General features: G+C 49.8%; 1 protein-coding gene across 2 annotated transcripts in view; it reads left to right on the top strand.

Moving 5' to 3' along the window:
* The first annotated feature begins 500 nt into the window (after positions 1–500).
* Positions 501–11,495, top strand: part of STX1A (syntaxin 1A) — a 253,948-nt gene continuing 242,953 nt past the window's right edge. For both annotated transcript variants that reach the window (XR_005590229.1, XM_039508497.1), the window contains exon 1: positions 501–573. Coding sequence is in view for 1 of the 2 variants with exons in the window: in XM_039508497.1 (XP_039364431.1) it covers positions 544–573 (30 nt within the window). In the remaining variant the exon portion in view is untranslated. The remainder of the gene's footprint in view (positions 574–11,495) is intronic.

The following is an 11,495-nucleotide window of genomic DNA, read 5'->3' as shown; positions in this document are numbered from 1 at the left end:
TAGCCCCCGCCCCTGCACCCCACCCAGGGTAAATCCCCCAGGTGTAACCACCTCCGCTGAAGTGTAACGCCGCACCCCAGTGTAGCCCCCCACCCCTGCACCCCCCCAAGGGTAAATGCCCCCCCCAGATGTAACCACCTCCACTGAAGTGTAACGCTGCACCCCAGTGTAGCCCCCCGCCCCTGCACCCCCCCAGGGTAAATCCCCCAGGTGTAACCACCTCCGCTGAAGTGTAACGCCGCACCCCAGTGTAGCCCCCGCCCTGCGCCGCCCCAGGGTAAATCCCCTGGCGTAACCACCTCCACTGAAGTGTAACGCCGCACCCCAGTGACCCCCCAGGGGGACCCCCACGCGCACTCACACCTCCCACCCGCCCCCGAGACTCCGCAGCCCCAGGCCGGTGCCCCCCGGTCCCTCGCTGCGCTCGGCGGCCCGGCCCGGCTCCGGCTGAGGCGCATGTGCCGCGCCTCCTCCCCCGCCCCCCGATCGCGGCCGGAGCCGGGGAGGCAGCGCCGAGCCGAGCGGGTGCCGGGCGGAGCGAGCATGAAGGACCGAACGGGGGAGCTCCGCGCGGTGAGCGCCGGGCGGGCCCGGGGTGCGGCGGCCAGCGCGGGGCTCGCCCGGGGGCTAGTCCCCTTGGAGTGATAGGGGGCGGGGGCTGGTCCCTCCTGGGGGCGAGATGGGGGCTGGTCCCTCCCGGGGGCGAGATGGGGGGGGGGAGCTGGTCCCTCCCGGGGTGAGATGGGGAGCTGGTCCTCCCGGGGTGAGCTCGGGGCGGGGCTGGTCCCTCCTGGGGTGAGATGGGGTGTGTGTGTGGGGGCGAGATGGCCTCTCCTGGGGTGAGATGGGAGCGGGGCTGGTCCTCCTGGGGTGAGGTCAGGGCAGGGGCTGGTCCTCCTGGGGCGAGATGGCGGAGGGAGCTGGCCTCTCCTGGGGTGAGATGGGGTGGGGTGGGGGGAGCTGGCCTCTCCTGGGGTGAGATGGTGTGTGTGTGTGTGGGGAGCTGGCCTCTCCTGGGGTGAGATGGGGTGTGTGTGTGTGGGGGGCTGGTTCCTCCTGGGGTGAGATGGGAGCGGGGGCTGGTCTCTCCTGGGGTGAGATGGGGTGTGTGTGTGTGTGTGTGGGGAGCTGGTCCCTCCTGGGGTGAGATGGGGCGGGGCTGGTTCCTCCTGGGGTGAGATGGGGTGTGTGTGGGGGAGCTGGCCTTTCCTGGGGTGAGATGGTGGGTGTGGAGTGTGCGTGTGGGGAAGATGATGTGTGGGGAGTTGGCCTTTCCTGGGGTGAGATGGGGCGAGATGGGAGTGGGGGCTGGTCCCTCATGGGGGTGAGATGGGGTGTGTGTGTGGGGGGAAGCTGGCCTTTCCTGGGGGTGAGATGGGGTGTGCGTGTGTGTGTGTGGGGAAGATGGTGTGCGTGTGTGGGGGAGTTGGCCTCTCCTGGGGGTGAGATGGGGTGGGGGGGCTGGTCCCTCCTGGGGGTGAGATGGGGTGTGCGTGGGGGAGATGGGGTGTGTGGGTGGGGGAGCTGGCCTCTCCTGGGGGTGAGATGGGGGTAGGGTGACCAGATGTCCCAATTTTATAGGGACAGTCCCGATATTTGGTGCATTTTCTTATATAGGCTCCTATTACCCCCCACCCTCTGTCCCGATTTGTCACACTTCCTGTCTGGTCACCCTAGATGGGGGTGGAGGGGCTGGTCCTCCTGGGGGCGAGATGGGCTATGTGGGGAGGAGATGGGGTGTGTGGGGGGCAGAGATGGCCTCCCCTGGGGGTGAGATGGGGGCTTTGGTGGGAGCTGGTCCCTCCTGGGGTGATGTGGGGCGGAGGGCCTGGCCTCTCCTGGGGTGAGATGAGGGCTGTGTGAGGGAAGCTGGCCCCTCCTGGGAGTGAGATGGGGGCTGGCCTATTTTGGGATGGGAGGTGGAGGGAGGTGTATGTGGCTCTCTCCCCCCCTGGATCCAGGAGTGCAAGAGTCGTACCCCTCTAGGGAGGTGTGTGTGTGTGTGTTGAGGTGTCATCCCCGGATGCAGGTGACCCCCCAAGCACTCCTGTAGCCAGGGGGTGGCAGATCCCCAGCACCCCAACTTTGACAGCTCTGGCACATGGGGTGGTGACAGACTGTGTGTGTCTGGATGGGGTGGGTCTGGCATTCCTGGAAAGACGGAGGTGGTGTGAGGGGAAGTAGCTGCATTTATGCAATGGGGTGGAGTGGCCAGGGAGGTTGTGTGAGTGAATGTGACAAACAAGTGATCAAACCCTAAACACATTGTGATGCTCCATCCCGGGCCGAGGTTTGGGGTATGGGTGTGTGGGGGTCACATCAAACCCTGCCATTGCTGGGTTGGGGCTTGGTATGTATGTGTGTGGGGCACTGGATGTGTTGGGGCGAGAGGGGGCCTGCACTGGGGAGTTGATGTGTTGTGTCTGCATACAGAGGTGATCTGAGGTTTCTGTTTTGTGTGCTCTGACAACATAGAGCTTGACATGGCAATGAAGTATTATTGAATGTGACACGCTTGCTGCAGGGTCTGGGCGGCCGATTGCGTGAGTGGCTCTGACACATTTGCAGGTGCGGAGGGAGGGCGCGTTTGTGTGAGTGGATTGTCTTGACTAGAATAAAAAGTCTCCCCACATTCCATATGGCAAAGGAGGGCAGGAGCACTGTGTAGGTTTTGACACCCTCTAGGGTAGGTGCAGCTTACTCAGGGTGGGGAGAAGAGATGTGAACCTCTGTGAGAATGTGGGGGGTTGAGGGAGGGGAAGACCTTGGGGGAGGTTGTGTAAGTGGACGTGACCCACTTGCTGGGGGTGAGGAGGTTATGTGTGTGGGAGCTGTGGCAGAGGCTGGCTGAATGGCTGTTCTGGTGAGTGGCAGATTGACAGGAGGTTGTAGGAATGGATCTGAATGTGCATCGAACAGTGTCTTTGTCCCTGATCCCACCTGTGAGGCTGCTTCACCTTGACTTCCAGCGAGCTTTCCGTGGCTGCTGTGTGACTGTTCGAATCAGTTGGGCCAGGTTTTATTTGTAATATCATGGAACCATCAAAGTGTATGTATCACTGGTCCACATAAGCACCTTTGCGGGGGGTATAGCTTAGTGATTTGAGCATTGGCCTGCTAAACCCAGGGTTGTGAGTTCAATCCTTGAGGGGGCATTTTAGGGATCTGGGGCAAAAATCTCACTGGGGAGTGGTCCTGCTTTGAGCAGGGGGTGGGACTAGATGACCTCTGAGGTCCCTGATATTCTATGATTCACCTATTCTTGTCATCCTCCCTCTTTCCCCTCTGGTTTTTGCTACACCCATGTGTTGCAACTTGTACTCCCACACTGCTGCGGTTGAATCAATGCAGACAGACCCTTGTGGCCACACAGAACCCCCTTAAAGTTAAGGGTCCATCCATGTGGATCCAGTTGTAGGATTGGGGTCCTTATTTGTAAGCAATTTGGGTCAGGAACCATATCTTTCGTTGAGTTTATGCAGAACCAAGCATAATGTGGCCCAGATCTTCATTGGCGGGTCTGGGCACTATCACGTTATAAACAGTAACACCATTAACCCAGATTTTACCTGACTCTCTGCATCTCAGCAGGCATCTTTTGTCTACAGTCTGGAGAGTATTTATGCTTAGTTATGCTTCCTAGCAAAGGCATCTGCTTCAGAATGAAACTGAAGAGAGTTGCTGAGGTTTTGCCTGCATAATGCTGCTTGGGGGCTACTTGCAGGAAAGTTCTTCTAAGAAGCCGGAGCAGATCCCCAGTGACAGAGAAATTAGAGATTGGGAGTCTATACAAGAGATCTCGCAAATGATTGCAGGTATCCAGACTGTTTTTCTTTGTGGAATTTCATACAATTTCTCCTAGTTTAATTGTCCTTTTTGAGATCTATTGGTATTCTTGCTTTTCAGGTAATTGTAGTCTGATATCGTAGCTTTTTAGTTGCTATTTAACCCAGGTGTACATATTTAGCTATTTAACTCTTCATAAATCAGCCCTCTGACGCTTACTCATTTTTCCACTGCTTGCATCCGAAGAAGTGGGTGTTCACCCACGAAAGCTCATGCTACAAAACGTCTGTTAGTCTATAAGGTGCCACAGGATTCTTTGCTGCTTCTACAGAACCAGACTAACACGGCTACCCCTCTGATACTTACTCATTTCTGTTATGTTTTCATTCTCTTTGGTTTGCAGGTATCGCTCAGATAATGAGGAACCAAGAGCTACATAGTATTGTAGGCGCAGACTCATTAGTGCCACTGAGACACTTTTGCTTTCTTGTTTCTGACCTGATAGTTGCAACTGACAGTCCATTGCCATCATATCACACATTTAATGTTCTGTTCACTATTGCCAGCAGCCTGTGTATTCTGTGAACATGGAATTGTGCTGCAGAATCTCAGCTTTTCCTGAAGGTGCGGGGAGAGGGGAAATGGTGCTTCTTGCCTTCATAGTTGTGAAGGTAACTGAAAATGTGAGACCAGTGTAACCAATGTCAGGTTGTCTGCTCTGAGAGACGTGAACTGGCACATTCGGCTCAAACAGAGACTTGACTCTGAAACCTAACAATGCTACTTTAAATGGAGGCGTTAGCTTTGGCATTATTGGTCATGTTAAAAGAAACACTCAGTTAAGCTGCCAGCCACTTCCCGTTCCTCACCAGTTGCCACAAGCCCAGCAGCTAAAACCTCTAAATTCCCCTTGATAACATCTATGATGCAGTTACTCATGGTCACCAACCCCCCCCACTGTGGCACATGAAAAACTGAACATGTGGGCAGGGCTTTGGAGCTGTGCTCTGGCTCTGCTCCAGCTCCAGGCAAAAACCTGCAGCTCCACTGCTCCGGGGCTGCTCTGCGCTCCAGCTCTGCGCTCCGCTCCAAAGCCCTGCATGTGGGGACACAGTGAATGCACTTTGTCTATCAAAATAAATAACGCAAGGGCCGCTGTCATAGTAGCGAACATTTATATCCTGGACGCCCCCCAAAGGTCCCAGGCGGGACTGGAGCCCCATTGTACTGGGTGCTGTACAAATGGGTCAATCCCTGCTGCTGAACCAAAAAATATTCTTTTTGTTTGTCCTGCGAAAATAGTGGTGATGCTTGTTCACAGGCCTGCCTCTTCTGGAGTCCTGAGTTCAAATGTGCAGGTAGGTCAGAAATAAGAATGAAGTAGGTTAATCAAAGTTTTACAGTGATAGACACTAGTATAGAGCGACATTCCTGCTACTCCCCTCTCACCCAGAAATTAACAAACTGGTGCAATTAGCAGTTTCTGCTCTAGGAAGTCCAAGGACTATAGCAGATGGGGGGTGGGGTGTGTGTCAGGGTTGAAGTCCACTGTCAGAGCTGTGATTGGTGAGCTCGCTCAGTGCCTGTCTGTGGAGTCTCTGCTGCAGGCAGTGCTGTTCCTCAATTTCATGAACGCTATTTGAAACGTGTTAATCCCAGATAGAGAGAGGAATCATTTAGGAATGATACAATGGGGTTAAACCTAGGATGAATAGAGGAAAATGAAGAAAAGGAAAATGTAGGCTGGGTGCCAGGAGAAAGTTGTAATGGTGAGCTCTATAGACTGTGCAATTGTCTCCCAAGGGAAGGGGTAGATGTCCTGCTACTTAGGACTCCTAAAACTGGACTGGATGGAAAACTATAAAACGTACAATAGGGAAGTCTCTCTCTTTTCGGTGATTCTGAAACAGAAAGGTGTGTGTGTGTGTGTGTGTGTGTTTTGAGGGGGATGAATGAAGGAAAATTGCTGCCATTCTGTTCAACAGAAGCAATTGGAAAGCTCCCAAGGCAAGGAACTCTTCCTCTATGTACGGTGCTGAATGTGAAATAGGTTTGAAAATAGAGTTTTAAATACAGAAATAAAGTCACATGAGTGCCCCGTTGGCAGCCTCTAGCTGGCTGAGGAGTGACACTGGCAGAGTATTTAAAATATTAATTTTTAAATATTAAAAAAAAAAAGAGAACGGGCCATTCAGTTTCTATCCTGCTGTGTTATTGGTTCAGCAACTGAATGAAATAACCATAACTTAATGTTGAACGTTTTTAAAGATTGTAAACATGAATGTCCTTCTGGTCCTGACAACAGCATTCCAGCAGGACTGTGTCTCAGTGGGACCCCTTCTCTGCCAGTATCATGCTGTGTGTGTCTTCAGCAAGATGGCTGCCACCAGGTGTATGCTTGGAAAAAACATTTTTAATTAAAGCCTTCGGTTGCAGATCCTTTCTGTTCTCTGAATGGCAGGAAGGGCTTCACACCCTGTGAATGTCTGAGCCAAATGGGAGCAGGTCTCCTTTAAGCACCTGTATGTCCCTAGAAGACAGCGTTAAGGTCCCGTGGGCTGGGAATGTGTATCATGGTTAGAGATGAAAACCCTAGGGCTAGAGAAGCGAGAGGTGAAATTTCTGCAGTAGGTGCAAACAGCACGTCAGAAAGGCAAAGCATGAAAGTAATGTTTATTTAAAGAAATGATAAAGGGGGCTCTATCTGGGGAGATCTACTCATTTGCTAGTGGTTCCTCTAATGAACTGAAGTTAAGAGGAGGCTTGGCTTTGCTTTGCCTGTACTTGAGATGCAGGTCTCTCTAGCCAGCCTCATTAATAATCTGGGCCAATTTCTTCTCATTTTCATAGATCTTGTAAATTGAGCTAGTAAGAAGATGAAAAAATGGCTTCAATCAAAGCAAAAGGAGAACAGCACAAGGGTTCTGCTGCCCCATAGGCTGTAGCTTTGCATTTTAATGGGATTCTAAAAATTACACTTGAATTTTAAAATTTAAAGTGCAAATCCTAGGACTTCCCTGCAGTGTTCTGGGTACAGTGGCTTTTAAGCCCGTCTGATGCCCTGAGACGGGAAGGGCCCTGCTCACAGAAGAATGGGCATTCAAAACAATCAGGGAATGGGAGATTCATGTATCCCCTCAGAGCTAAGAAATTTACTCTGATGTGAAGAAAGAGTCAATTGGAGACCTGATCTTGAAAGATTTTTGTACTGACATCAGCCCTGGTGTAAGCAGATTGCAAATCCTATTGAAATCAGTAAGAGGTGAGCCTGTTTACACCAGGGCTGAATTTGTCCCTTTGACTACGGAGTAATGTGTTGCCTCTCAACCCCATCTGTTCCCTTATTTCTAGGGTTAAATTCAGATGTGCACAGGCGTCCCCAGTGAAAGGGGCGGCTGCTGACACAGTCTGATTCTTCCTCTGGCAGACATCCTCGGGGAAGTGTAATTTGAGCAATTGCCAAGTTCTGAGCTTGCTTGGGAGCCAGAAATCCAAGATCAGAGAGTCCCAGGCCTGCTGAATTTGTTTGGTTGCTTTAAAAACCATGGCACAAGCTGCTGCGCTCTCCTGATATCGCCTCTTACCTGTTGCATCCCACCGTCTTTGAGATTTCTCCAAATACTCCTGGGGAGACATAACTGAGGAAAGGAGCGCAGCCTCCTCTGAACTGGGTGACTCATTGTTTCAGAGCAGCATCCAAGTAACTTCTTTTACCTCTGTCACAACGACAGATTTGGGCAGTACGACCCTTGGAACAGCTAGGCCTGTTCCTCTTCAAAGAGCTGCATCTTCTTTAAACTGCCGTTTTTCTTAACATTTCCCACCGTTGCACAGTTGTGCTGCCATCAGTGCAGCTCCACTGGTGGGAGTGCTAGTGTAGACCAGCCACTGGTATTCATAGCATTGTGTCATCTAGACGGGCCTGAGGGAGACTAGATGCCAGAGTAAGAAAATGTCTATGCTGGTGTGGCCACTTAGATGATTGGAAATTTTCAGATACACACTAGTGTAGACACAGGCTATAACACTTTCTGCAGGTGTCATGCTAATATATCAGGCCATTTGCTCTCATTGTTGTTTCTTTAATTTAGCCTCATTGCAGCTGCTTTTATTCAGACCCAGGCCTGTGGTGGGGAAACTAGCTAGTATTCCTCTGTGTGACGTACTGGGCACAATCCAGGCTGTAGTAGTTCCCACCTGTGTCACTCACAAACAGCCTTCCAGCATGCAAGCTACACCCTAAGTGACTGTGTGTAACTGCAGCCTGCCAGCTGTACCCTGGCTCTCAGCAGCCTGGGTTACACTGCAGGGTGACCCCAACCCATCCCCAGCCCTGGATCTTCCCCCAGAAATGTATGTCCTGTACTGCCCAGCCCTTTCCTGGACAGTACAAATATATAAAGTCCATTATTCCTTTAAGGCAGTTTATTACCTTAAATAGTTACCCAGACACTTTAATTTAAACACTCTGAATTAGATAAAACAATAAAACAAGTTTATTAACTACAAAGAGAGAGATTTTAAGTGGGTACAAATAATGAGGCATAAAAGTCAGAAATGGTTATAAGAAAAATAAAGATAAAACTCTTACTAGTATCTACTTAGGGAATTATCTTAGTTGCAAAGCACATGTTCTGACCACATGCTCCAGCAGATTATTCACCAAATTTTCAGGTCAGGACCCTTCCCCCGAGTCCAACAGCTGTTTCCTTTTGTATTCTCAGGTGCAGAGAATGAGGTGTGCAGGGGGAGAGACAAGGGTTTCTTAGGGTGTTTGTCCCTCATTATTATAGTTTCAGTCACCCTTTCAAAAAACATTTCCAGTTGAGAACCAGAAGACACAGAGTCTGAGGAAGGATGTTCCCTGCTGGATTTTTTCATCTGTTTGAACGTCCTTTGTTTCCCTTTGTGCCTGATCACTCTGTTGACTGCTTAAATGCAAATTAAAGCAAGCACACATTGCTTTGTTTAGGACAGACCTGTCTGCTGACTTCTGCTTGGGTGGGGCTGTTGGTTTTGGAACATGGGTTAATAACATCATCCAGGGGAATTTTATAACTTCACATACATGTTGCCACACATATTTTATCAGGACAATACTGACCAGCAAATTATGAATTTTCAAATGATACCTTACAAGGCATACCTCGTACAAAGATTATTGCAATAGTGTGTAGAGTGTGAATACAGGGGTGTATTCCATCACAGTATGTCTATACTGCAATCCAAGGGTGTGACTGCATCTTGTGTAGACAGACCTGAACTAGATTCTTTCTAGCTAGCTTGAGTACAGGAGTAGTGACCCCATGGCAACATGCGCTTCCTTGTGGGCTAACCTGTGCTGAAGTGCACACTGCCATAGCTTCACTGCTGTGGTGCTCAAGATAGCTCAGATATGTTTACTCAATCTGCAGTCACACCCAGTGACTGCAGTATACCCAGACCCTAAGGCAATGAGTGCTAGTCTACGCTACGCAACACACACTGTTTGAACTGTACAGAGTCAGGTTAGCTGACATGTTGACCATGGCTTTGGAGTCAGTGTAGACCAGCATTGTGTCAGCTAATGCTAATTAAACCTGGTCAGTGTTGATTGCAAAATCATGCTTAGTGTTATGTCAGCTAATTTGATTCTTCATATCTATATTCAAAGATGGTAATATTTTGTAGTTGGAGGCCGGCCCTGAGAATCTCTGCCTAGCCTCTGTAGGCCTGAGCAAGTCTGTCTTTCAATAGAATACCAGGGTTGGAAGGGACCTCAGGAGATCATCTAGTCTAACCCCCTGCTCAAAGCAGGACCAGTCCCCAGATCCCCTCAAGGATTGAACTCACAACCCTGGGTTTAGCAGGCCAATGCTCAAACCACTGAACTATCCCTCCCCCTGAGTGAGAGAGAGAGAGAGAGAGAGAGAGAGAGACTGTGCTGAGGCTGGAGCATGGGGGTTTGAAGATGAGTCCAAGTGGCCATTGACACCTTCAGACCTTTCCCTCCTCTGACTCTGAGAGTAGGAAGATGGTGCGTTGGAATATGTTCTAGGAATTATCATGGGGAAGTTCTCTGGCCTGTGTTAGACGGGGGGTCAGACTAGGTGATCATTGGTCCCTTCTGGCCTTGAAATCTATGGCTTTGTCCTTGTGTCTCTAGCACAGCGCACTACAGCCATGATAGTGGAGTTTAGAAACCTGGTCCGATTTAAGCGCTATTCACTGTGATCTCTTAAAATGCTGTATGAAGCCATCAGTTTTACAGGGGTCTGAAATTTTGCACTGGTAAAATAGTGAACAGCAGGAATTCAAGAGTAGAACTCAATGCAATATAAATATGGGAGATATGATGCTGAATTGATGGGAAATCCCTTTGAGGTAACAGCAAAAATCAGCAACTTGTCCTAACTAATAGCATAAGAACTCCACAATTAAAGTTGTAAGATAAGTTCCATTATAAGACTGATTACTGACAACTTCCCTCAAGAGGTCCTTTCCAAGTGGAATTCTCCCTACGTGGTGTCCTACCATAGGAGGATTTATTTATTTTTTTTAGATTGAGGTGAGATGGGAGAGAAGTGAGTTCAAAAATCAATTATTTCACTTTTGGAAGAGAGTCATCATGCTTTTTTGGCCTTCAGCTCAATAATAAAGCTTGCAAGAAGTGGAAGATTGGACAAATGAGCAGGGCGGAGTATAAAAATATTGCTCAGGCATTCAGGAGTGAAATCAGGAAGGCCAAATCACACTTGGAGTTGCAGCTAGCAAGAGATGTTAAGAGTAACAAGAAGAGTTTCTTCAGGTATGTTAGCAACAAGAAGAAAGTCAAGGAAAGTGTGGGCCCCTTACTGAACGAGGGAGGCAACCTAGTGACAGAAGATGTGGAAAAAGCTAATGTACTCAATGATTTTTTTGCCTCTGTCTTCACAAACAATGTCAGCTCCCAGACTGCTGCACTGGGCAGCACAGCTTGGGGAGGAGGTGACCAGCCCTCTGTGGAGAAAGAAGTCGTTCAGGACTATTTAGAAAAGCTGGGTGAACACAAATCCATGGGGCCGGATGCGCTGCATCCGAGGGTGCTAAAGGAGTTGGCGGATGTGATTGCAGAGCCATTGGCCATTAACTTTGAAAAACCATGGCAATTGTGGGAGGTCCCGGATGACTGGAAAAAGGCTGATGTAGTGCCCATCTTTAAAAAAGGGAAGGAGGAGGATCTGGGGAATTACAGGCCAGTCAGCCTCACCTCAGTCCCTGGAAAAATCATGGAGCTGGTCCTCAAGGAATCAATTCTGAAGCACTTAGAGGAGAGGAAAGTGATCAGGAACAGTCAGCATGGATTCACCAAGGGCAAGTCATGCCTGACTAACCTAGTTGCCTTCTATGAGGAGATAACTGGGTCTGTGGATGAGGGGAAAGCAGTGGATGTGTTATTCCTTGACTTTAGCAAAGCTTTTGATACGGTCTCCCACAGTATTCTTGCCGGCAAGTTAAAGAAGTATGGGCTGGATGAATGAACTATAAGGTGGATAGAAAGCTGGCTAGATCGTCGGGCTCAACGGCTCGTGATCAACGGCTCCATGTCTAGTTGGCAGCCGGTACCAAGCTGAGTGCCCCAAGGGCCGGTTTTGTTCAATATCTTCATTAATGATCTGGAGGATAGCATGGACTGCACTCTCAGCAAGTTTGCAGATGACACTAAACTGGGAGGAGTGGTTGATACACTG

The sequence above is a fragment of the Mauremys reevesii genome, linkage group 20, assembly GCF_016161935.1.
Source record: "Mauremys reevesii isolate NIE-2019 linkage group 20, ASM1616193v1, whole genome shotgun sequence".
Taxonomy (NCBI): Eukaryota; Metazoa; Chordata; order Testudines; family Geoemydidae; genus Mauremys; species Mauremys reevesii.
The sequence above is the reverse complement of the archived record's forward strand: the minus strand, read 5'-3'. Positions and strand labels throughout refer to the sequence as shown.